This window comes from Nerophis lumbriciformis, linkage group LG16, assembly GCF_033978685.3.
Source record: "Nerophis lumbriciformis linkage group LG16, RoL_Nlum_v2.1, whole genome shotgun sequence".
Classification (NCBI taxonomy): Eukaryota; Metazoa; Chordata; class Actinopteri; order Syngnathiformes; family Syngnathidae; genus Nerophis; species Nerophis lumbriciformis.
In genome coordinates this window covers 14,157,864-14,185,179 of record NC_084563.2, presented here as the reverse complement: position 1 = coordinate 14,185,179, position 27,316 = coordinate 14,157,864, and the positions used below count along the sequence as shown (strand labels likewise).

The window sequence follows — 27,316 nt, the reverse complement described above, 5'->3', positions numbered from 1 at the left end:
AAAAGTAGGGAAAAAGATGGTGAGTTAACAGTAAACGAGAGGTTAGTACCAAAACAGGTTCAACAAATAAATACATGTATACTCAGATGAGCCAGGACAGCAACACTTTTATTTGCATGAATCTCAAAAACAACTAAAAACGATCAAGACTGTGAGATCCAGGTGGTGAGAGCAACCTTACACACACATTCCCTTTGTTTACCACGTGCCATGCTGCAGGAGACACACATATAGTCGTCATGATGAGCCAAATATTAAAAGGAATCCCAAACCCTTCTACTGGAAAGGCACTATTAGCTTAGTCGCGGCTGACAAGTGAGAAAATGCAGAGCTGAAAATATCAACACAAGTTGCTCTGCTGCAATTGTTCAAACGCACACAAAGTCCTGGGTAAGTCACGTTTAAAATGCTAGGAGAGAAAAAAAAATCAGGCGACACAGTTGTCCCACTTGGAACATAAAAAAGGAGTTTTAGGCCTAAAAAATTTCAAAAATAGTACAATCATTTTTTTTAAGTCAAAAATCTGATTATTATATGGACAGAGATCATAAAGAAGTACAATTACTAGTACAAGTTGTATATTACAAAAACTCTTAAAGAGACATTATTCTCTTCATGTTTTCTTTGTAATAGTCACATTTTATTCTTGTCACATTTTCTTGATACCCGTAACTTTTGTCCTAATGATGTTATTCGTGTAACCATGAGACATTCTTTGTTATATTTGGAATTTTTTTTTTTCAAACTAAGAAATTCTCTTGTGACTTTACGACTTAATACCTGTAACTTTAGGACATTTTGCGTGTAACATTCGGGCATTTTTCTTTGGGAAGTTTCTGTCATTTTAAGACTTAATTTGTTTCAGTTGAACTTATGCCGTTGTCGTCTTTGTAACTTTACGATTTTTTGCTTGAAACATTGACTTTTTTCTTAGAATGCAACCATTTTTGTCCACCAATTTGACGATGTTATTCCCGTAACTTTACAACTTTTTCCTTTGTTACAGTTGGACTTATTTTCTTGTCTTTGTAACTTTACGATTTTTTGCTTGAAACATTTAGACTTTTTTTTTTTAAAAGCCGACCATTTTTGTCCGCCAATTTGACGATGTTATTCCTGTAACTTTACAACTTTTTCCTTTGTTACAGTTAGACTTATTTCCTTGTCGTCTTTGTAACTTTACCATTTTTTGCTTGAAACATTCAGACTTTTTTCTTAGAAATCGACCATTTTTGTCCGACAAGTTTACGATGTTATTCCTGTAACTTTACGACTTTCCCCCCTTGTTACAGTTGGAATTGCTTCCTCATCATTTTTTACAAATTTTATCCCATGACTTTATTCTTATAATTTAATGACTTTTTTTGTCGTAATCTGGTAACTTTTCCCTCGCAATTTTATGATGTTATTCCTCAAACGTGACTTTTTTTAATTACAGTCAAACTTCTTTCCTCATACCCCTACATATTCTCTCTGGTGATTTTACAATTTGGTCCCTGTAACTTTACAACTTTTTTCTTGTAATTTGACAAACTTTTCCTTGCAATTTTACGATGTTAATCCTCTAACTCAGTCCTTCTCAATTTGGGGAACATGCTTTTTTTTCTGTACCGGAATATGACGTGTACCAACGGTGGGGGACGAGGAAAGGTTTAATGTTAATAAACCTACAATGTTATGGACAAATTATACTATTTATTGTCACGATGGAGATGGGGGGGAGAAATATTTTCTACTCTCTAGGGCGGGCGTAACAAAAATTGAGAAGCACTGCTATAACTTGAGTTGTTTATTGTTACAGTCAGACTACTTTCCATATAAACTTACATTAAATCTAGTGATTTTAAAAGGTTATTCCTCTTAATTGACGATATTTTGCCTGTAACTTTAGGACTTTTTTCGTACAACTTTAACTTTTCTCATAAATTTACAAAATAATTTGGGTTAACTTAATTTAGATAAAATATTATTTTTTTTTCCAATGTGTCGGCACTAATACTCCTTCCTAGGACCAAATAAGACAGCACGTCTACAAATGAGCAAAACACGAAATTCAAACTGGCTTGTCGATGCAAAAAAGAACCCTCTTCCACCCACCCACACCCACACACACACACACACACCTTTTCTTCTGAGGTTCTAATAGGGCTGCAGTGCTATTTCCTTAAATTTTGGTTTGGGTGCACAGAAACCCCAGAAAGTTAATTATAAATCAGGGCATGTTTGAATTAAAACAATCTGGGATTTAGTGATTTTATTGAAACAAATCTATATATTTACAACTAATTCATAATCCTATCTAATGTGACAAAAATCTTGGAAATCATCATTTTGAATGATCCAGTTTTGTGCGACATGTGAAACATGCACTCACTCTCAGTTTGTGTTGCTGCACCTCAAATTAGGATTTGTCCATTTTACGATAGTCAAGCGAGACTAACGCAGTTAGTCACATGACCAAGTTACATATTAACTTGACTGCAGCCTTCAGAGCCTGGATCAAAGCATATCATCATCATCGTCACGTGACACAGTTTCCAAGTACAAATGCAGAAACACAAGGTAAAAGAGCATCTTAGTGCAATTATATGAAAATATACCTTAAATGAAATGTAGTATCTACACAACGACTTCCCTTTTCAGAACCTAGTGTCCAGCACATGTATGCAAAACACTTTACATTTTCTGACTTGTGCAAGTGTCTGCACACCCTCGAAGCAGCAGACGCTGTGATGTACATCAGCTAAGGTTTGATTATTTTCCAGATTTGTCTCCGCTTAACACATCAAAACGTCCTCAAAGGGGGAAACAAAAAGGTTTGATGGACATTCTAAAACAACACAAATTTAATGTTGCTCATTTCCTTCCATACCTTGATGATTGGTTTCGCAAAGACTAAAACTATCTTAATTTTTTGTACTTTTGTGAAGGATTTGTATCTAAATCCTGAAGGGAATATTCATTGTTTTCAATGTAAATGATAATGAAGATGATCAGTCAAACAAAAAAGAAGAAAAAGGAAAATAAAATGTGCAAAGAGGTTAAATCATGTGAAAGGAAACAGAGTGTTTGCAGAGCAAATGCAAGATTTTGAAGTTCCGTCCAAACAATATATATGCCGATAAGATTATTTGTTTAGTTTGATTACATTATATTTGACATGGATTGGGACTAAAACAGCAATATTTTGCATTTCCTCTATCACAAAAAACAACAAACAAAAACAACAACATTGGAGAACAAAAAACAGAATAAAAAAATGGGGTGCAGACAAGTTTGGTCCTTGAGAAAAAAAAAAGATTGTCCCTGCAGATTCTAAGAAATGCTTTTTGTGCATGTTTCAATTCATTTGGGTGTAAGAAAAGACATTTCTGAAGGTGGGTGAATTGTCAAGAGCCAATTGAGTTCATTGCACATGATTCCAAGGACCAGGCTTCCCTGCCATATTTGATGAGTGATCTGCAAAAGTGGCCTCTCAAAGGGTCTGATATCCAACATAGGTCTTTCTTCGACCAATCACGTAAGCGATCACTACAATGACAATCAAGCCAGCCAGAGCAGCACCAACAATGATTGGGATTAAGATGCCGGTGTCATCCAATGGACACTCATGGGCTGCAGACGAAAAGAGAGTCAGTTAATGGGCGCGTCAGACTTTGATCCCTTATCCACTGCATAGTACCTACTCATCTCACGTCGACTCTACTCGCCATTTCTTATTGGCAAAATTCCAATACTAGAAATTCGTATTTTTTAATAAACGTTTTAATTATTGGTAGGCGGTCAGGCAGGCTTTCCAGTGCGCTGCATTATTACGCTCCATAGTTTTCCACTTTGCTGCTGTGCTGCCTGCAGTTCCTCTTAGATAAACCGTTCAATGCAGTGCGTTTTTTGAGGGACTATTTCCAAGTGGAAGATACAAAAAACGATCCAAAGCGAGGCGAGTAGAGTTGGATCAGTACTATGCAGTGGAAATGCGGCATCTGTGACACCAAAATGTTGCAACACAAGTTTGTCGTTTGAATGAATCCCTGACGAATGACAGGCTCGCTAAGGACTAAGAACATTGTGTATGAAGTGTCCATGATTGGATATTGAACATTATGTATTAAGTACTTGAAAAGTCATTTCAACAACACATTATATACTCACAGGACTTGTATAAAAACGGATACGTCATATTGATACTTTGTTTCCCATTGGGTTTTCACTTTGATGTTTTTATTCTGTTTTTTCAAGACTATAATGTACCTGGACTTATGCGGTATCAGGTTTTATATCAGGGGTTCTAAACCTTTTTGACCACGAGGCCCAACTTTTCCACGACAAAAGGGGCCTAAGACCCACACACACATTGAATTAGTAATTTTAGTCTTGATCTTAATCGTATTGAATAATTATATCTAACCTACTTACAGTTTACAACCTGTTCCAATGTTATGAAACCATGTGTTAATCACAAAGATTATTATTCATGTAACACATAAACCTTAGGCTCAGGGCAGGCTGATTTGAAAAATAAGTACTGTACTAACCAAATACACTGCATAAGAAGGGATTCATGAATAACTGACAAAAATAAGTTTACATACAATAATGGTACGCTAAAATAAACTAAATTAATAATGAATATGTTTCTTAACTAAACTGAATATACAGCTTCACCACTTTATTTATCATTTTTGCGCTTAAGATACTTCTATGACTTTAGCTCCAGACTTATTCTGCTTGTTTGAGGCAGAGTCATGTATAAAGAGAGTTTGGCCAACTAAAAAACAAGTGCCATGACTGCTACCAAGGATGCATGCAATTGCTGTTGTTTTGACATTAGTTTTTCTGAGGAAATAAACCAAAGTAATATGTCTATATATCGTTCTAAACATACTCCAGCTCATAAACCTGCAATAAAACATGCTTTTATTTTGTGAAAATAGAATTTTGACACTCTGCTGCTACATTCCTGCAGAATTTTGTAAGCAGCAGGCACCCAAAGGCGCAATACACGTTAAAAAAATACACAGAACGACCAAAAAAATAACGTATTACCCAAATTTTGCCAAAATCTTCATTAGCTTTTGACCAACAATCACAGATAAATTGTGACTTTTGAGGGAAGTATATCACTGGTAGTGTATTTGTAATTACTGTATGTATCAATTATTAAAGAATTATTCTAAATTATCTTTTTTGTCGCATGCTAATAAGTGAGTAAGTGTATTTTAGTATTTATTTTCCCTTATTTTTGCACAATAACTTCGATGTGGTTACACTAACGAGCAGTAGAGAATATGGAGTGACTATTGGTCCAGAACATATTTTGCTTAAATCGTTATTTACATGTTGTAAGTTTTAAATATGACATTTCCAGTTCATTTGATCATTTATTATTAAGCCCAAAATTAGGTTTCTTTTACTCTTTCAATGTCCGTCTATTTGTATTTGTGTTTGACTTTCTCTTCTATGGTTACTAAATTGCATTCATTTAGTTTTAATTAGATTTAAAGATAATCTGTTTTTGGCAGACTATCTCTTAATTGTATTAAATGTATTCGTCTTCTGTTATTATTTGTATTAGCTTCTGTGTGTTTGCCTGGCACAAGATGCTGTAATCGGTGGCTCTCTAATGTTTTACATGAACCATCTCTTCCCATATTTGGCTTCTCTCCGGGTTGTAGGTAAAGTGATGTAAAAGCTCCTCACACTTTTTGCGGTTATAACAGCCCCCTACTGCACAACAGGGCATTTTTACACATAGAAAAACTAATGAGTAAATGCCGCAAACACATAGCATCAGCTCAAAGTTAGTAGCAGTTATGGCGCCCTGTAGTCACGTAAATGCTTTTTTTGACCAATCATTGAGGTTATAGAGAAGATCGCCTGAAACCGAGTTGGCCATCCTCTCTTTAGACACCACTCTGATTTGAGATGGTCATTACTGGCACAATTGGTGGAAAAGTGTATTACAACTAAGTGCCGCTTTGGCCCACAGCTGAAAAGCAGATACTTTTGGCGGTCCACTGGGAGGCGCAATGGTTAAAAAACACACTCATATTTTGCAATCTAAAAATTTAATTTTGGTCATCTAAGACCAGATTTTAATGCTATGGTCATTATTATGGTTGTAGTTAGTGGTGGTTGTAATTAGAGTATGTCTAGGGCTGTCAAATGATCAGATTAATCACATTTTGGAATTTGGATTAATCATGATGATCACAGGCGATTACTCGCTTGCTTAGTTAAAGGGGAACTGCACTTTTTTGGGGAATTTTGCCTATCATTCACATTCCTTGTGTAAGACAATAACACGTTTTTCTTTTTTTATGCATTCCAATCAGTAAATAAATGTGATCCACACTCATCTAAGAATGGAGCATATTCTGCCTATAAAGCCCTTAAAAAACATATGTACATGTAATATGTAATATTTACATATTTTGCTCACAGCACATTTATTTTAAAAAACACATGTCTTTTGTTTTTTTCTTTAACATCACTGATTATTACTCACTGCAGACTTCAAAAGAGCCAACAAACATAATAAAACATCACTTACTGTACAATGTCTGATCCCACTGGGATGCCGACTGATAAGATGTTTTCATAGTCCCATTTAGATGAAGGATGACTCATAATGCTTGCGAAGAAAAGGGGGTTGGAACCAAGCGTCTGTGTCTTTCTTCTCGCCATTTCCGGTTGTAAATTGACTGCCAAAGGGTACCAACTTGTTGGATTATGTCCTCATCCTTCTACTATCAAGGTGAGAGGCATAATTTATGATCTAGAATGAACTTTCACCAGCATAGAGGCAAGGACGCAGCTCATTAGCCAATGATGTTAACATAGCCACAAAATCTAGTGGTTATGGCGCTGATACAAATAGTTTGTCTGTGTTAGCGCTTATAATAACAATATCGCTAATACTTGGTTAATATTGAAGTTGCGAAATGTAAATGGAGTATTGTTGGCGCTCTTTCGATGGTTATTTATTGGGATTTATGGGCGGAATAGAGGACCTCCCATCTGCTCCATTGTAAGTGGACTTTTATTTACGAGTTGGAATGCATTAAAAAAAAAAGACTTCCGTCGTCATATCTTTCATAATGATTGTGAACGATGGACAAAATTCCAAAAAAGAGCAGTCCCCCTTGAAAAATTGTTTAAAAAAAAGACCCCAATATTTGAACAGATCACTTGAATGCATGTCATTTATTTGCACAAAACGTGGAAAGAATTGTATCTTAAGTTCTTTCAGACTTTATTTTGTGGTGAAATTTGCCAGTGAGCTCTCCTCACTCATTTTCGTACTGACGTATGCATTGATATGATCACTGACAGAATAGCGGTTAAGGTAAAAGAGCTTGTACGAGCAAAATAAATTGCCTGATTATTCTAAGTGTGTACATGATTAATGCGATAAGTTTTTGGGATTGATCACACGAGTTAACTTGTTAATTTTGACAGCCCTATGTATGTCAATAAAAATTGAGTATTAATATTGTAAGGACAGCTGTTGTACTGAATATATGTCAGCAACTTTGCATTGTATACTACTTGCACTATGTTATATTTTTTTACTAGAAAAGGGTGTCTTTAAAGTTAAGCAATAATCCTCAAAAGCGGTAAAACGATAGAAGAAAAGTACCTGTACTGAATACGTCCTTCTTCACTCCAAAGGGCTGCACTTGGAGGTTGAAAGTGAAGGCGATGAGCTGGCTGGTGATGGTGTAGTTCTGCTCCTTGTTGCACATGTACGAGCTGCCCACAGACGCCTCCCACAGGCTCAGGCTGCTGTTCCCGTCAGAGAAGACCTCGCCTTGACAAAAAATGCACACCATGCGTTAGCGCCCTTCTCCTCCCACTCATCTTTGAGGAAATGTGGTCCAAATAATTTTTAATTACCAGAACTCAGTTTTGCGGTGACATTCATTGCCTGGAGGCGGAATTTTTTGGTATCCTGCAAGAGACAACAAACCACACATGTCAGGACAATGAATCCTAACTTTAGAACTACAGTGGAACCTGCTTTAGTCGGCCCCGCCTCTGTCAACAAACTCATTCTTACAAAACCCAAAACCAGTGAAGTTGGCACGTTGTGTAAATTGTAAATAAAAACAGAATACAATGATTTCCAAGTCCTTTTCAACGTATATTCAATTGAATAGACTGCAAAGACAAGATATTTAGTGTTCGAACTGAGAAACTACATTTTTTTTTGCAAATAATCAATAACTTAGAATTTAATGGCAGCAACACATTGCATAAAAGTTGGCACAAGGGCATTTTTACCACTGTGTTACATGGCCTGTAAACGTTTGGAAACTGAGACCACCAATTTTTGAAAATTTTCAGGTGGAATTTTTTCCCATTCTTGCTTGATGTACAGCTTAACATGTTCAACAGTTCGGAGTCTCCGTTGTCGTATTTTACGCTTCATAACGCGCCACATATTTTCACTGGGAGACAGGTCTGTACAACAGGCAGGCCAGTCTAGTACCCGTACTATTTTACTAAGAAGCCACACTGTTGGAACACGTGGCTTGGCATTGTCTTACTGAAATAAGCAGGGGGGTGCATGCTAATGTTGCTTGGATGGCAACATATGTTGCTCCAAAACTTATATGTACCTTTCAGCATTAATGGTCCCTTCACAGATGTGTAAAATACCCATGTCTTGGGCTCTAATACACCCCCATACCATCACAAATGCTGGCTTTTGAACTTTGCGCCTATAACAGTCCGTGTGGTTATTTTCCTCTTTGGTCTGGAGGACAAGACGTCCACAGTTTCCAAAAACAATTTGAAATATGGACTCATCAGACCACAGAACACTTTTCCACTTTGTATCAGTCCATCTTAGATGAGCTCAGGCCCAGCGAAGCCGACGGCGTTTCTGGGTGTTGTTGATCAACGGTTTTCGCCTTGCATAGGAGAGTTTTAACTTGCACTTACATATGTAGCGAACAATTGCAGTTACTGACAGTGGGTTTCTGAAGTGTTCCTGAGCCCATGTGGTGATATCCTTTACACACTGATGTCACTTGTTGATGCAGTACAGCCTGAGGTAATCGAAGGTCACGGGCTTAGCTGCTTACGTGCAGTGATTTCTCCAGATTCTCTGACCCCTAGTGTCTGTTCTTAATGGGTACTCAGCGCCATTTCTCGAAGAAAAAATACCCTATGCTTGCGTTGTTTTCGGCTGTGTGAACAGTTCAAATTGCAAAAAGGATAACATCTTCTTCAAAGTTCCTCAAGAGGGCGGAAGAGGGCAAGATTTTACCAAAGACGAGAATCGTGGCACGCACTTCAGCCCAAGGAAGCAGCTGAGTCGAAGAACGCCCAAGTTTGCAGTGATTACTTTGTTAAAGGTTTGTTTGATTTAATTTTAAAGTTGAGTATTTCCCACTGAAGCATTATTTTGATGTTATTTGTATTTAAATTTTTGACAAACAAAAACCACAAAGTGAGGGTCAATGAGTCAGGAAAGGTCTCCCCTCTTGTTTGTTTTGTACACAAACATGTCAAGAGTACATATGACAACAGGACAAAGATCATAATATGGTGATGATTCAGTAATTGTTAGTTTTTTTAAATGGATATGCAGTCACAGGTGTCAGCTGTCGGGTGCTATATCATCGTAGTTTGTTTAGATGGACGAGTCCTCACAAGACACTAAGACGAATCATGAAATGCAACCTTATCCGAGGAAAAACGGTGCATATTTATCCGGGAGAATCTTATGATACCAATTTCCTTGTCCCAGCCACACACACAAAGAAGTTGTAGGCCTCCATGCTTTTCCGAGTTTTCATCTGTTTTGTCGTGTAGCACAAGATAGTTCAAAATGTCTTGAAAACCTCCACCGACGGATAATCCCTGATATCACTCGACACATCTTTTTTTGATAAAATATAGGGATCTGTAATATTGCATAGTTAAATTTTTTGCTCATATCTGCTTTTTTGCAGGAAGATCTAGGCCCCATTGCATACTCAGAGTTTGCGTGCTGCACAACAGCCATATTGGCTTGGTTGACCATCACTATTTTTCAAGCAATTGGCACTGATTTAAATTATTTTGGTTTTGCCCTTGAAGCCCTCTTATTGGTTATAAACTCAGGACTTATTTCCTGAATTTGAAAAAAATAACAAAAACGACAAAATATTTTTTTATGGTAAATCACTGTGGTATCGACCTGATACCTACTTGGTGTTGTTACTATCAATATCTGTATTAAAACCGCCCAGCTTTGTTTTACATTCAAGAGCTCTGGCTTGCGGTGACCATATCCCCCTCTAGTGTGTAGTGTAGCATATTTAGCCATTCCGCGTCATCCTGGGATGATACTTAAACAGTTTATTTGCCGCCATGAAGGCGAGGAACTCAGAAGTGGCTTTGCACGGTGGGGTGACATTACCTGCTAGCACGAAACCTACATTGCGCTGAGGACACGTTCGTTCACTTGTCGCTGTCAATTTGCGGTGATAACGATAGTATTAAGAGATCTATCTTAGGCCAAAATTAGATCATTTATATCGTATATATTGCACAACCCTAGTTGGAGCTTTGTCATCTTCCTCATTCTCAATAAGCAATGTGACAAAGACTGTCTAGTTGCACAGCATTAAAACACACTCACTTCCTATTCAGTGGAAAATAAGCTTCAAAATAAATGCAAGGCAGTATTAGCCTGGATTCTACCACAACAAATAAAATGCACTCATTTTTTTTTTTAAAGATAGTTAGCATGAAAGAAAAAATTGTGCATGAATGAAAACTATATAGTCACTCTTGTGAAAAGATCCAATAAAATTACTGATATAAATACATAAAATAATGAGAAAAAAATGTATATGGTATGAATGAAAACTACATTGTCATTCTAGTGAAAACATACAACAACATTTCCGATATAATATAAAATATCATATGAAAAAAAATGAATCAGCATTCTTCATTTGTCCCTGGCTAAAGTCACGTGCTTATGAGACAACAATGGCAAGTTTCAGTTTAAATTTTGATAAATCAACAACCGCTTAAGTCAGGTGGCGACATAAAAAGGTTCTGCCTTACAACAGTCCACCCACAGGGCTGCCAAATTCAATGAAAACATTCAACAGAAACTCCATTAGGTAAACATGAATTATCCAATGAGATCCAAACTATAGCACCATCTCCATTATGGGCCAACTCGTTTTGTTAAGTAGCAAATTCATAAAAAAAACAAAAAACATTGTTGAGTTGTTGAGTACTCACATTGGCAAACACAAATGTCACGGTCATGGTGTTAGACACTAACACCAGCTCGCTACTGTTGCTGCCACACGATCCAGACACCGTAGTCACATTCGGGTCCAGGTTGATCTCCTCATACTTCTAAAGCGGAAAGAAGCGTATTCAATCATAAAATGGTTCCGATCCCAAAAGTGTTGATAGCAGGATCACACAAACCTCTCCTTGCTTGATGCCGACTCGCAGGCCAAAGTTTGCCATCAGGCAGGCTGTGCTGTTCGTGTCCGGTTTTAAAGTGTACTTCCCGGTGGCGGGTGTGGGGAGTATCGGGGTGGGTGTGGTCGGAGGAAATGGGGATGGGGTGGTGGCGTTTGTGACCGGAGCCTCTGTGGTGGTGTTGGGGGCCGTGGGAGAAGGGATGGGCAGATCGGCAGCACAGGTAGTCACTGCGAGGTAGCAAAGAAAAAGATGGAGGTGAATGTTTTTAACAGAAAGGAATATTTATATTTATGTGTTAATACAATTTACCTCAATATGTGGACTATTTTCACCTTTATTTGGAGTCGTCGTGACTATCTATGTTGTACAAAGTTGCTGCCTGGGTTGGTGTTGTGTCGGTTTATAATAAAATAATTTGGTCACGTTCTTTTTATTCTATGACCCTGCTAGGCTCCACGTGTGCATGGAATTGTGCCTGGCCTTAGACCAAAAAAGGGCCTGGGCGCCATTGAGTGCTGTCATGCTAGTGCCAGGGGTCAAGAGACACATTTTGCCACCATTTCCAAAAAAGAAAAACAGTCTCCAGCCACAGAACAAAACACAGCTTAAAAACTTTTAAGAAGTCTTAATTTTTTCTTAGTTTATTATAGAATTTAACTATTTCCTTGTGAGATTCATGATTAGCTTACGCTCAAGAAGACGACGTGAAGCCTGGCTCCCCATCCTTATTCTTTACCTTCCTTGTGCTAATCTAATCACCAATCAGGACACATTCACAGTCTGACAGTTGCAAATTACAGAACTTTTTTCAAAAAGGTGAATTTCCCCCACTCCAGTGTTACCAAAAATCTCCTTCATAGGTGTTAGAATAATTATATATAAGTTATCACACAACTCTTGCTTGAAGGCCGTTGCTCTAGTTATTATTTAATGGGCTCAAGCTGTACTTTTTCTTTTCATGCAAAGGCACATAACTTGTTATCTTCCACTGCAAGTTAGGAGTTGCCTCGCCGCAGCTGTTTCTGTTTTTCAGCCCGCTAACAGCCAAGGACGGACCTCAAGTACCTCAACGAAGATAAGGCAACACCGGCCAGACAAAGCAGAGACGGGGCGAAATCACAAGGCTCAGCACATTTCCATTCTGAATAATCACGTATTGTGTCTACTGAGCTGCTTACATAATATGTGACCCCTCCCTTTAGAAGCAGCCTCAGCGATGTAACTAGGGAATTCCTGAATAAAATCGGGGGTGCGTGGGCTATTCCTTAGAGCGTGGGGGGAGACTGTAACTGAGTGTGCAGCTCCATGCGTTCTCTCCATGAGCAAAATTGAACACTGTCTCTGCCTGATCCCTTGCTTCTTGTTCTGCTTAATAGATTGTTCGGTGCTTAAACCTGACAATAGGGAGCAAAGGTAGCTGCTGGTCTTTTAAGTAAGCTTATTTTCAGCTACTTTCTGAACACGACTACAGGGTCCAATAACCGTTAGAAGATACAAAGATGCTAGATTTAACAAACAAAATATCACTTAAAGGTGCTGTTTGCAACTTCCTCAAAGTTAAATTTTTCAAAGCAAAAAATACAAGAACTCCACCAACAAGCTTATATAGCCATTAGTGGTTTAACTGAACACATTTGTTTGACAATTGTCTGTATATTTTTACAATTAGAAAAAGTTTACGTAATAAAATTTTTACTGGCCCGAATAAAATGATTGGTGTCTATGACAGTCACTCACCCGGTCTTGTCAACACATATACGCCGGGAGCACATGCACACATACAAAAGCAATCCAAAAGAAGCGACAAACAATTTGCAGTCATGTTGTTGTTATTGTAGAATATACATTCAATGACAGCTAACACTAACTATCCAAATTGCTATTAATAACTCACAACACCTAAAGTTAATGCGTGTGCATGTGTAACGTATGTACATAATTACGTACGAGAAGCTGTCAGAGGGCGGGATATACTGTGTAAAATACATTGGATAGTTGGCGTCTTCGAGGCATCTGTGTAAATGTTGCAAACATCCCCTTTAAACAATTGTAAAATTCTGCATATAAACACGAAACAACAAAATTAAATTTTAAAAATGCTCTGACAGTGGTTTATTTATCAAGATCACTGATTCTTTCATTTTCCTATCAATCAAAAAAGGATTAAGCCTCAGACAGATCATGTAATCATCATGCAGAAGCCGGGCGTTCAGGCCAGCCGAGGCCAAGCCCACTTTTTATTCACTTCCAGGGACGCTCGACGTCCGATTGGCGCAACAAAGCCGAGCATTTATCCAATGGCTGTCTAGTTTGGCCACAGTGGAAGAACCCACTCTATGGCTGCTCAGCTTCAACGCTGTAAACTCACTGTGACGCCGCCGCAATAAATGAACTGTCGCAAAAGTAGCTGATTCTGATTCGAAAAGTTTAATGCATTGTAGCACATTTTTAGTCAATGAAATGTAAGCACAGAAGTACATCTTTGACCACTTATTTTTGTTTTACATTTCAGGGGACGCTGAGCTTCTTTTGCAGTCTTAGAGCAATTGGACAGGTAGGGAGTCACAACAGGGAGGCTAAAGAACCGTATGTGGCTCCGAAGCAACCTGTTCCCGACCCCTGCGCTGGTCAACTGTTAAGTGCTTTAGGTGTGAAGTCGGTCAAAAAAACCAAAAAACAATTGAGTACACCTTAAGACCAAGTGATGCCAAGTCCTTCTCTTACTGTTCTCGCTCTGTGTGCCGTTGCTGACGAAAGCCTGGATGAGCACGTTCCACAGGGTCTGATTGACCGACTCGTCCTCAATGGTCTCTTTGCTATTGCAAGAGTAGCAGGTGTCCATGCTGACGTCGGTGATGTGAGGCCTCACGGTCACAGAAACAGTTTCTGAATCACAAAAAAAAGAGTTATAAGTTAACAAAGTCTTCGAAATGTGGAGCAAAAGTGAAACGACAGAAAAGCAACTTGGTTCATGTTTTTTTTTCACTTTCACATGGCTAGTTTGTTGAAAGATGAGCTGCAGGAGCTCATTCTGGTCCATTTCCACTCTGATGGGACCTTAGCCAACCCAGTAGAAGTGCGGCATCATAAATCAATCAAACGGAACACAACAAAGGCGAACTGAGAGCACTTCTGGATCGTTGGTCTGTTTCAGAGGGGTTGGAAAATCTGTGGGGTGACCTGAATGGGTCTGACATGTTACGAGTCTTTTGCAAGGGAGAATGAGTGGACAAATACTGCCAGGCAAATTGTGTCTAGAAGTGACTAATAAAAGAAAATACATTTTGTATTTTAGATATTTCCATTATTTTATCGGAAACCGACCCTTGAAAATGTCACTGGTTCAAGTGTGTTGTAGCTTGTCAGTTTGACTTGCCAAAGAGCTTCTTAATTTCTTTAAAAGCCAACAAGCAGTCCTAAACTTAGCATGGCATGTTGCTAATGAGCGGAATATGTCCGAATACTTTGGGTCTTAAAACTTCATCTGACAACACAATAGCTATATACATTTTTAACAGGCTTACATTAAAAAGTTGCTTTGTTACTCCCATAGGTGGCATTACAGGGCACTACAAAGTAATTAACAACTGAAGGAAAATAAACTTTTCTTAAGTCTTGGGTCCTAAATTGGATTGCTTTTAGCATCTTTAATAAAAAATATATAAATATATATCCCCCATCTTTCCTTTTTTTTCGGTCACCAGCCCCTCAGTCTGGATACTTAGGCTATGTGAGCAAGACAGTTTCGGTCAAGAACATTTCAATGCTTGAAACATACAAACTAAACAGAAAAAATGCCAGCAAAATCAACCATCTAATACTAAATACTGCTCTTTATAGGATAGGAGTATCTCTCTCTAAATCAGTGGTTCTTAACCTGGGTTCGATCGAACCCTAGGGGTTCGGTGAGTCGGCCTCAGGGGTTCGGCGGAGGTCAAAACACACCCGACTCATCGTGTAAATAAAAACTTCTCCCTATCGGCGTATTACGGGTACGGCAACAGCAGAAGTCAGACTGATTTGCAGGTGTGTAATTTGTTGTGAGTTTATGCACTGTGTTGGTTTTGTGGTTTGAACAAGGTGATGTTCATGCACGGCTCATTTTGTGCACCAGTAAAAAAACATGGTAACACTTTAGTATGGGGAACATATTCACCATTAATTAGTTGCTTATTAACATGCAAATTAGTAACATATTGGCTCTTAACTAGTCATTATTAAGTACTTATTAATGCCTTATTCGGCATGGCCTTATTATAACCCTAATCATCTAACCCTGACCCTAACCCTAACCAAATAACTCTAAATTAAGTCTTTGTTACTTAGAATATGTTCCCCATACTAAAGTGTTACCAAAAACATATAACTTTGTCTTGAATTTGGAAAAAAAACATTTTATTTTTCACTAAAGAAGGGTTCGGTGAATGCGCATATGAAACTAATGGGGTTCGGTTCCTCCAACAAGGTTAAGAACCACTGCTCTAAATGTTGTGAACCCGTTTCACTACCAGTGTTGTATTGTTTAGAACAGTGGTTCGCTACTCTTTTTTTTTTTTTTTTACCAAGTACCACCTCAGAATGAACTTGGCTCTTCATAAGTACCACCACAATGACCAACATTAAAATACAGTAGTGTTGTTATAGTTTTTTTCTCTTTCTATCGCCTCCTGCTGCGCCAAACATTAATATAAATCCATTTAATAAAGTTAAATACAAATAAGGCAACAAGAGAAGTATCCCACACTTCTCTTTTGTAAAGTAAATCTGTACAGCAGATATGATCATCTACATCAACAATATGATTTGCCTAAGTGCCTGAACAGGTAAAAATAAAAAATAAATACAGTAGTGTTGTAGGCCTAAATATACATTAAAAACAAAGCAGAGGTTTCGTTTAACAGAATATTCTTTTTTTTTGCCACTGTGACATTACATTCAGTTTGAAGAGTAACACTGTTTGGATGTAGGAAAATACAACACTGTACTTTATTTAAATTATTATTTAGCATACCACAGACCACAGTTTGAGAGTCACTGGTTTAGTACAATGCAGCTTCTGCAGCTGATGTTATTCAGACTAAGTTGAGACTAAACTCAACAGCGCCTCTGCTGGTTGGAACCAAGTAGCGCACACTATTTTGCTTCAATGAATGAACAATCTAATCGATTAAAACGAAAATCCCTAATGCCATGCCTGGCTGAAGGCATACCGTCATGCCTAATGCTTTGCACTTAGCGGCAAATGTCCATATTCTTTGCAAAGTGAGACTGGAGGCATTACCGTTTGATGCCGACTTAGGGAAGACGGTGGAGTCGTTGAGGTTGTAGGAGAACGTGATGGAGTCCGCCTGGTACACATTCCCTTTGACGGTGAAGTTCATACTCCAAGAGTGCCCCGCTCCAAAGTTCAGCTTCAGCGTGGAGCTGTTGGCCTCGCACTTACTGCCGTCTAACGTGACATTAGTTGGGAGCTCAAATTGGACTGAATTGCTCTGAAAAAAGAATAATCAAAGTATTATAAATAATATAAGTAATAGCTCAGTGACACGTCCTTAAGTGGGTCTCGCCTATGTCAAAAACCCATCTATGTTGACCTATTCATCATGTCCCGCTCTATTATTTCTATTACAAAAGTGCCCGCTTACTGCGACATTGACATACATGGTCGATAGCTTTTGACGACATAACATTTTAGACCTAAAGTGGTCAATTTTATTTAAAAAATCGACCCTTTAATGTCAACGCGTATTGTGGTATTGTCAACTTCCTCATTATTGCTAAGCAGCTTAAAATGACAACAAAAAGATAACTATTGTACTAGTGTCTAGTCACACAGCATTGAATCTGAACACAGTGGCTTCCTGTTCAGTGCAAAGTAAACTTCAAAATAAAAGCATGACACTATTCATCTGGTTTCTGGCACAGTAACGAACAAAATACACTAGTGCTGGAACTAACAATTATTTTGATAATTGTTTTATCCGTCAATTACTTTTTCGTTAATTGGACACTAACAAAAACTAAATAAATATTTAATATATACACTTATATATACACTTAAATATTTACAAAGAAATACGCCCACGTGCTGTGAATTGCAGGCCGTTATGTTCAATATTAAAAGCTACATAACTTTATTAGAAGAACTACAATGCACCATTTTTTGGTCTTAGTTTGGTAAAGGGGAACAGCACATTTTTTGGAATCCTTCCAATCATTGACAATCCCTATTTAAGTCAAGAACACATATGTTTTTCTTTTTTTATGCATTTTAATTCGTAATATACGGCAAATACGAGGTGGCTAACAATGCAGCTAAAAGTAATCTACTGCGCCCATAAAGCCCTCTAAAAACACATCCAAAAACTGTCGACAAAACTATATTTACATCATGTGACCTGAATATTAACCAAGTATTAGCAATATTGTTATTATAAGCGCTAATGCTGAGGAACTCCATATAGCTGCGCTGTGATTTCAGAGGTAACTAGCTTATGCACCTATGACATCGCCTCAGAGTTGGTATAAGTTAATTTCAGATGTCTCTCACTTGTATAGTAGGAAGTTGTAAATAAATAAATGATAAATGGGTTGTACTTGTATAGCGCTTTTCTACCTTCAAGGTACTCAAAGCGCTTTGACACTACTTCCACATTTACCCATTCACACACACATTCACACACTGATGGAGGGAGCTGCCATGCAAGGCGCTAACCAGCACCCATCAGGAGCAAGGGTGAAGTGTCTTGCTCAGGACACAACGGACATGACGAGGTTGGTACTAGGTGGGGATTGAACTAGGGACCCTCGGGTTGCGCACGGCCACTCTGCCACTGCGCCATGCCATAAAACGAGAAGTTAGTCAACTTTGACATTCAAGTTAGACCCAGAGTTTAATGAGAAAAACACAAAAAGACGCCCGTTTCATTTTTCTTACCTGCATGAGAATAATGATTAATTCTTCATCGAAACAAGAAGATGTAAACGTCCCATCAGTCGCTATCCCAGTGAGAGCAGACATTGTACAGTAAGATATTTTTTAACTATGTTCATAGTTTGTATTTCTTGTTTTGCACTTAGCAATAGTGATACTTGCTGAATCCGCTTATCACTCACCTTCTAAAACTTGAATTTTATTTTTATTTTATTTATTTAGCCTTTATTTAACCAGGTAAAAATCCCATTAAGATCAAAGAGCTATTTTCCAAGGGAGACCAGGCCAAGAGGGCAGCAGCAAAGTTACATTAAAAACAGTAAACATAAAACATCACATTTACAACATTAAAACTGAATTGAAGCTCATCTTCCTTATATTCAGGCTCAAAAATATAAGGTTCTCGATTATTATTTGTCCCAAAGTAGTCGTCCTTGTCTCTCATTAAGTCTGTCATGATTAGTAGTGCTGTTGTTGGAGGAAATAGCGAACATTGTGATGCGTCTGTGATATTAATGCGCTGCCATAAGCTTAAAATGACCAAAATAGGTCAATATTACATGTTATTATGAATGTGCCTGTTACTACAAATATATATATATATATATATATATATATATATATATATATATATATATATATATATATACATACACACTTACAGCATGTACCATAAATCTACACTTTGAACCCTGTGGCTTATAAAACGGTTTGGCTAATTTATGGATTTTTCTTTGTTGACGGCCATAGTGTAAATAGTTTAAAAAAAACAAAAAAAAAACAAGCAAAGACACTTAAATGGTGTGTTATTGTTTGGGCTATGGCACCGCCTTTTGCTCAGTGCAGGTGCCGCAGTGCCCTTCTGTTTATAGCTTTCCACCGGAAGTATCAGTGACATTCGGTCTTCTAGCCAGCCAGAGCTTTTCTACTCGTATGGATTCTTCATTCATCACTCAAAGAAACGTTTATAAGTTTTACAATATAACTAAAACAATTCATACTTACTAAACTGTCCAATGTGTGATATCTGTAAGAGTGTTTTCATGCAAATTTGTACATGCTATCGTAATATAATCAAGCTAGCGTTGTTAATACTAACTAATATGCTCAAACGTTTACGGGTGTGTGTGTGTTAGTATGACTAACTTACAAAGGCATTCTTTTTTAATTGTTTCAGTTTCACAAATTTCTCAGGAAATTCACAAAAATCTCAGTGGAGTTATTGAGTGTTTTGCTGATTGGAGAGCTAGCTTACGCAGCTACGATGATTTCTGTTGTGTTTGATCAGCCGTTTTACTGCCGTGTTACAGACACCGTTTGGTAACAATTAAGGTACCGGTATGTAAATAAACATTTACAAAATCTTTTTGTGTAAATAACTAAATTTCGTAAATAACTAATTTCTCTCAATTTACCGGTCGATCTACGTTCCCATCCTCACCTATGGTCATGAGTTTTGGGTTATGACCGAAAGGACAAGATCACGGGTACAAGCGGCTGAAATGAGTTTCCTCCGCTGGGTGGCGTGGCTCTCCCTTAGAGATAGGGTGAGAAGCTTTGCCATCCGGGGGGAGCTCAAAGTAAAGCCGCTACTACACCACATAGAGAGGAGCCAGATGAGGTGGTTCGGGAATCTGGTCAGGATGCCACCCGAACGCCTCCCGAGGGAGGTGTTTAGGGCACGTCCGACTGGTAGGAGGCCACGGGGAAGACCCAGGACACGTTGGGAAGACTATGTCTCCCGGCTGGCCTGGGAACGCCTCGGGATCCCCCGGGAAGAGCTGGACGAAGTGGCTGGGGAGAGGGAAGTCTGGGCTTCTCTCCTTAGGCTGCTGCCCCCGCGACCCGACCTCGGATAAGCGGAAAAGATGGATGGAACTAATTTGTGTGTGGCTAAAATATGGAAAAAAAAAATGTTTCTTCTAAAATGCACTCTACAACCCGAAAAATACGGTATGTAACATGTTGATGGAGGTTTTATAGAGTGCTTTATGGGCGCAATAGACGCAATGACTCCCATTACCTCCATTGTTTGCTTACTTTTGCTAGCGTTTATTTACGAGATAGAATGTATAAAAAATTAAAAACATGTTCTTGTCTCACATAAGGACTGTGAAATCTTTGAAGTTAGATAAACGTATGAAATATCATGAATATAGACACCAAAGAATACAAATATTCAACAAACTACTTTATGTTAAAAAATCCATCCTTAAAATGTGCATGAAATAGCTTGTTTCAATTTCGATGACGACGATATCAGTCAAGTCATTTTCAACTTAACAGATTCCACTATAGACTTCTACTTACTTACTTCAGTCCAATAGTAAACCAGTGAACAGACAAGACATAAGCACACTGACAGGATATCCACTAGGAAACCTCAACAAGCTAAAATGCTGAGTTTACAAAAATATTGCAGGAAACTTGCATCATCACTTTTAGGAGTCGTGTACCTACTCGGCTGTGCAATCTGATGAGCGTCGAAACCCACCTTGTTGTCAGCCGCTTCATACAAAACGGAGAAGTTGACCATGAGTTTGGCGTACAGACACAACTTGTCATCTTCGCCTTTCACCATCACTTCTGTGCCATGAGACGGATGGATTACTAAGAAGACAGACCAAGGAACAAAAAACTGATTAGTGGCGCTGTATACAAATATTCATTTTAGTTGAACATCAACAACTGACACAATAAGCAATGTTTTATTACTTACAGAGTTAAGGTTGAGCTGATCATATCCATATGGCTTTAACTTATATAATTTAAGTTGACCAGAGCCAACTTTTGTTAATCAAGCACTTCCAATGTCTTGAAAATATTTCTTCCACAAGTTTGTTCATTTATCTTGGCTCTGATCACTGTAAAATGGCCACAAGCTAACATTATTTTGCGGCAATGTCTTTTGCATTACGGTGATATTGAATGTTAAGTGTTTTAGTGATAAAGTAGGGACGTTCCGATCAGGATTTTATTTTGCCGATTCCGATCATCCATGAGTGAAATCAGCCAATACGGATACCGATCACGTGTATTAATAGGGCTGCAACTAACGATTATTTTGATAGTCAATTAGTCAACAATTATCTTAACGATTAGTCGACTAATTGGATAAAGCGTACACATATTTAATGGCTCTAATTTTTCCGTCGACTTTTAAATGCAGCTTAAGTTATTTTAAGCATGTGTTTACTAATAACCAAGATGACTAATTCATTTATAAATATTGATTTATACTGTAAATGTGCTGCTCATTCAGATGTCACAAAAATGTAAATGACTAATACAATTTTGTCTTTTTAAAAGAAAGGAAAGGCAAAGTGCTAAAAAACAATGAACCTTGTTTATGTATTAAAAAAAACCTGTTAAAATAGCAGGAATGCAAAAAAACACAAAATCTAACTTACTCAAAAAGAAAACCATTTTGTGATGTTTAAAGTTAAAGTACCACTGATAGTCACACACACACACACACACACACACACACACACACACACACACACACACACACACACACACACACACACACACACACACACACACACACACACACACACACACACACACACACACGCACACAAAGTGTGGTGAAATTACTCTCTGCGTTTGACCCATTCCCTTGTTCCACCCCCTGGGGGGTGAGGGGAGCAGTGAGCAGCAGCGGTGGCCGCGCTTGGGAAGGTTAAGGTTAAAAAGCTGCACACTGATATATTTACTATTGATTTGAATTTTAGCACTCTAATAGACTCAATATGTAGAACTATATATTTGATCAATTCTTAAAATGTTGGCTATTTAATAGATTGTATATGTTTATTAATCCCTGCTCGTTTGTCTGTGTGTTTGTGTCTTTTTTTTACGGCATTTCAAATCGACGCTGCTTTAAAACGTACTTGAATTGATGTAGACGAGGTTTAGGTTCGGGACGTATTCACTGTCTCAGAGGAAGACTTTTTGCATGCTATTTGCACTGAACGTTCAGGAAAAAAACATCACACTTTAAACATATCCACCTGAACTGCCAGCATCAATATGATCTATGCTACAAGAGCTGCTCCAAAGCCGGTTGCAAAGAAAGGTGCACGTGCACAAATTACATTAGATAAATAATAAGTTAATTGGTTATCGGTATCGTCTTTGAGTAGCAAGAAACTACATTTGATTTGGGCTTGCATCCCTAGTTTTTAGTGTCGACATTTTAATTATTTCCCGTTACTTAACAACTATTTTTTATTTTATTTTCCTGCACTTTGTATTTTTTGTATTTAATATCAGAAGAAGCATTTACGGTAAGTCCCGTCTTAAAACTCATTTGTATACACTAGCATTTAAATAGACCTCCCTTTAGACCAGTTGATCTGCCATCTCTTTTCTGCTCAGCCCCCCTCTCCTGAGTGAAGAGGTTATAAGGTGACCACAGATGACGCGCTAGCTGTTCAAAAGTCAGGACCCGGGGTGGACCACTCATCTGTGCATCAGTTGATAACGTCTCTGCGCTGCTGACTTGTCTCCACTCAAGATGATCCCCTGCTGGCCCCACTATGGACTGGACTCTCACACTATTATGTTAGATCCACTATGGACTGGACTCTCACACTATTAACTAGATCAACTCGACGTCCATTGCACCGGTCGCCCAGGGGGGTTCCCCACATCTGCAGTCACCTCCAATGTTTCTCAAAGTATCCCAATGGGTTGTGTTTTTTTCTTGCCCTGATGTGGGATCTGAGCCGCGGATGTCGTTGTGGCTTTCGCAGCCCTTTGAGACACTCGTGATTTAGGGCTATATAAATAAAACTGATTGATTTTTAGAATGTGGAGCGGCCCTTAAAAAATCTGCTGCGGGCCGCACTTTGGCCACCTCTGGTTTGAACACTTTGTGATATAGTACACAGCTTTTTGCCACTGTTGTAACAAATAGTTACAAAATAAATCTGGGTTAGAGTCAATCAGGAGACAAGGGCCGTAAAACCGTCTGGTTTGAGTCAACTTTATAGTTTGGTCCACCCGTAATAAACAACAAAACGTTTAACAATCATAGCGTCAGCTCGCTCAACTGTCCCCATGAGCCCCACGTTTAAATGTTAATAGCTTTACCACACGAAAAAACAATGTAGACTTATTTGTGTTATCTTTGACGAACTATTGCCAAACATGAACGTTACTTATGCTAGCTAATAGTGCTAATGTCCCGCTGTAAACAAGCACACAAAGCTAACTGCTAAACTAGCACGACGCTGACGCCTTTAAATCATAATTTGTAAAATTATTAAAGGAACTAAGCTATAAAACGTGTCCCTTAAACGAGCTTTAAACATTAACTCAAAAACTTTAGCTTTCCGAAACTAGCGTTAGCCAGGAGAGGCTAACGTGACGCCGTAAAAGCGCTAACAACAATGCCGCTTTTCGCAATATTAAAGGATAAAGTCGTCTTTAAGACTTGTTATGATACAAACTTAGACACACACCGAAGCGTAAATTAAACATTCTGTTTTAATTCTCAAGTTGCAATGTTGTTGACGTAGACGGTAATTAGCATTCAAGCTAACCCCATTAGCAAAACACCGATTAGCTGCCGTGATGGCTTACTCTATGTTGGCGTCGTTATGTTTTAGAAAGATAACCCAATCTTTTAAAAATGTTATTTAGAATATGTCATATTGTTTTAGTGCGTCAAAGCACGCCGGAGCAGCGGGCCGACGTGTGTCCCAGTTGCCTCGCATTGCATGTTTTCTCCCCCACTGCAGTTTCATTATTATTCGAATAAAAACAAGTACTTACCAGATCCGATTGCAAGAAGTAAAACAAAGTATCGCAACATGATGGTCCTGAGGATAAGGAGGAAAGCGTTAAGGAGTGATCTTGGCGGACGAGGCTGGCTGGCTGACGAGCTACAGCGTATGAGGAAATGCAAGTCACATAAAAAGTCATATGACCAGGGGCCAATGTGTCACAGTGTGGGCTCCAATAACCTGCCTCTACAACCCACTTTATACTTTACTACTGCACTAAAGGCACTGGCAAAGTTCACTGGCTGCAAAATGTATTCCAAAAACAGAAATAAAAGTGATTGAAACAGTTATTTTAATCTTAAGCAATAACCCTAACATGTTTTTACAAACAAAATGTGTGTTTATTCAATGTTTTACCCTCGGCTCACTTCCTGCAAACTCCAAAGAACTCTTTAGTGTGTCAGATGAAACAAATAAAAAAGGGAAGATGGTGATGAAATGGTGACGTTGTGCTTTTGGCGTCTAAAGGGGGTAAACAAAAACAAAGAGGATTGTAAGCAGGTTAAAACGTCACATCGGTTAGGTAGGAATTGTACAAAAACCAAAAATACTGAAGATTGATGGTGTAGCAGCTTGGATACCAAAAGAAGTGCTCCTTTTTTTTTTCTGGTGCGGTTATCTGCTTTTGTGTTTCAGCGTTTCAAAACCACACATACACCAGCCATGCAGTCCAATAGCCTTCTTGTTTGACAGTGGCTGAGCACATTTGTGTCCCAACTTGTGGACTTGTGCCAGCGCTTTTAGGGTTGCCAGGGAAAAGAAAAGGTGACTCGGTAACAAAGAGCGTATTGTTTCAAACTGTGGACAAAAGTAAAGTTTGAAAATAAATATTTTCCCCACCTTTTTATAAAACAAAACAAAAAACAGAACAATATATGTGTGGTGTGTCTTTTGTCCAGCGGCACCCAATGTACTCAGGCACTGGGGAATATGGACATATGCTGTCGATGGACGCACAGTCCACAGAATCTTAAGACCGACCCCTGACCAACAACTTCCTGTGGAGCGGCATCCATTCAGCGTGTCGTGGCCGGGTTGAAGATGACAATGTTAACATCCACTGGGACGAAAAAAAGGTTTCTCGGCCTGCCGTGACCATCTGCATCTCTCACTCTCTTGTCACTTTTTCTTTTTTGTTCTTTTAAGCCACATAGTTGTACTGGTTGGGGTTCTCCTTGTCGCGCTCCATATAGTCCCTGTCAATGAGAGACTCTATCCTCTTCTTCAGGTCAGCAGGCTGGGCAGGAGAGAGGGGGAGAGACCAGCGTCAATGGTTTGCACACACAAATGATACATTAAATGTGCTGGATCTTGCAATGGTGAATTTCAAATGATTGATATCTGTGTTGGCCCTGCGATGAATTGATACCATGAATTGATTACGTGGACCCCGACTTAAACAAGTTGAAAAACTTATTCGAGTGTTACCATTTAGTGGTCAATTGTACTGAATATGTACTGAACTGTGCAATCTACTAATAAAAGTTTCAATCAATCAATCAATCAAAAAGGTAGCACACCCCGCTACCCCAAAAGGGACAAGCGGTTGAAAATGGATGGATGGACATGCTTTAAAGCAGTCAGTGTACAGCTAGTATAGTTGTCGCAGTTGTTGTACTTCCCCACCGGAAGGCGCTGTCTCCCAAATTGTGGAGAAGGATTTTACAAAATTGCTAATCTTTATAAAGTAAGACAGATGCTGAATAAGAAATGCCTGCATATGTTATATTATTCTTTTATTTTTCCATATCTAACATATTGTGTTGACGTTTGGGGAAATGTGTATAAAACAAAAATAGACCCAATAATTAAACTTAAAAAAAGATTGTCAGAATAATTGTATCTAAGTTATCACAAAACTTTGTGTTTCAATGAGTTCCCGGCGAGCAGACAAAAGCTGTCTTTGATCATACCAAGCAAAAGGCTTGTAAAACTCCACTGTGTAGGATGGGAAGCGACAAGAAGGTGTCGGTTTCTTTGATGTATTGTAATCCACAGGAAGATTTTGTCTTTACCCGATATCTACAAAGCAGGAGAGGAGGCCCTCCAGGCGCCTTTTCTTTGAACTGTTCTGTGACCAAAGGCAGCGGCTGTTTACGACCCCCTTCCTTTAGAAACAGCTGTTGCCATGTAATCAGGGAAAGTCCAAATAAAAGAGGAGGCGTACAATCTTTCGTCAGAGCGTGGTGGGACACTGTACAAGGGTACAACCCAGACGTTTCTCCTCAATTGAGCCAAATTTAATTCTGTCTCTGTTTAATTCCTTGCTTCTTTGTCTGTTTAATAGATGTCATCAGTGTTTGAACCTGACAAAAGATTAATTACAATAATACACAAAGCATGCTACTATGAACCTACCAATCCATTATTCATAAGTTCTAATGTGTTCAAATGTTCAGATATTGTGTTTTTAAAAACAAAGACAATTTTGTTTCGAGTAAAGAACAACAGCCTTCCAGCTTGTATTCTTAGGTTATTTAAATTAAGAGGAGAAAACTATAATTTACGGGGATATTGATTTTTGAAATATGTAAACTAAGAAAGAATATAAAATACAAATGTATTTCAGTTTTAAGAGTTAAATGGTGGAACAAGCTCAGTGATGAGTTGAAGACATGTAGTTCTTTGTTAAGGTTTAAGAAAGCCTTGAAAGGTGAAATAATGGAAAAGTATAAAATATAGCAACGATTACTTTCATCCCATTGATTTTTTGAACGTTGATATTCCCGGCAATCTAATATTCAGTGAAGGTATAGGATAGGCAAATATAAGCCTTGGTTTCAGTCTGTTCCTTTTTCGGTCATTCTTTTTCTTTTTGTGTGTGTATGTGTATTATTGTTAATATGTATAATCTGTGCTGTTAAACTGATCACACAAAATGGTTGATTATATGACCGAAATAAACTAATTTTAATAAATTGGAACCAGAGCTTCACGACACGGTGAGCCACGAATAATTCCTGGAGAGGAAGCAGTCTGAATGATGTGCTAGTTGACCAGAGTGGTGACCCGTGGTAGACCACTCTTCCACACACAACTGTGGGCTGACGAGGCTGAGCCTGGAAGAAGATCCCAATGGCTTCCCGATGGACTGGACTCCCACATGATCTATTATCTAATAATTAGAGTGCATCCGTAA

General features: G+C 38.4%; 2 protein-coding genes across 5 annotated transcripts in view; both read right to left on the bottom strand.

Annotated features, from left to right (window-relative positions):
• The window catches only part of lamp2 (lysosomal-associated membrane protein 2), a 30,338-nt gene extending 5,998 nt beyond the window's left edge, over positions 1–24,340 (bottom strand). For 2 of the 4 annotated variants that reach the window (XM_061976667.1, XM_061976665.1), the window contains exons 1-8: positions 24,167–24,340; positions 20,877–20,992; positions 16,730–16,940; positions 14,173–14,334; positions 11,449–11,675; positions 11,254–11,373; positions 7,900–7,954; positions 7,643–7,813 (exon numbers count right to left, since the gene is read on the bottom strand). In XM_061976667.1, the coding sequence (XP_061832651.1) occupies positions 7,643–7,813; positions 7,900–7,954; positions 11,254–11,373; positions 11,449–11,675; positions 14,173–14,334; positions 16,730–16,940; positions 20,877–20,992; positions 24,167–24,206 (1,102 nt within the window). In that variant the 5' untranslated portion in view covers positions 24,207–24,340. Of the gene's footprint in view, positions 1–89; positions 3,616–7,642; positions 7,814–7,899; positions 7,955–11,253; positions 11,374–11,448; positions 11,676–14,172; positions 14,335–16,729; positions 16,941–20,876; positions 20,993–24,166 lie in introns of those variants that run through there. The other 2 variants (XM_061976668.2, XM_061976666.1) reach the window with 2 other exon arrangements.
• A 112-nt stretch (positions 24,341–24,452) lies between these two features.
• Positions 24,453–27,316, bottom strand: part of cul4b (cullin 4B) — a 31,225-nt gene continuing 28,361 nt past the window's right edge. The window contains exon 20 of the mRNA XM_061976663.1: positions 24,453–25,414. Within this exon, the coding sequence (XP_061832647.1) occupies positions 25,319–25,414 (96 nt within the window). The 3' untranslated portion in view covers positions 24,453–25,318. The remainder of the gene's footprint in view (positions 25,415–27,316) is intronic.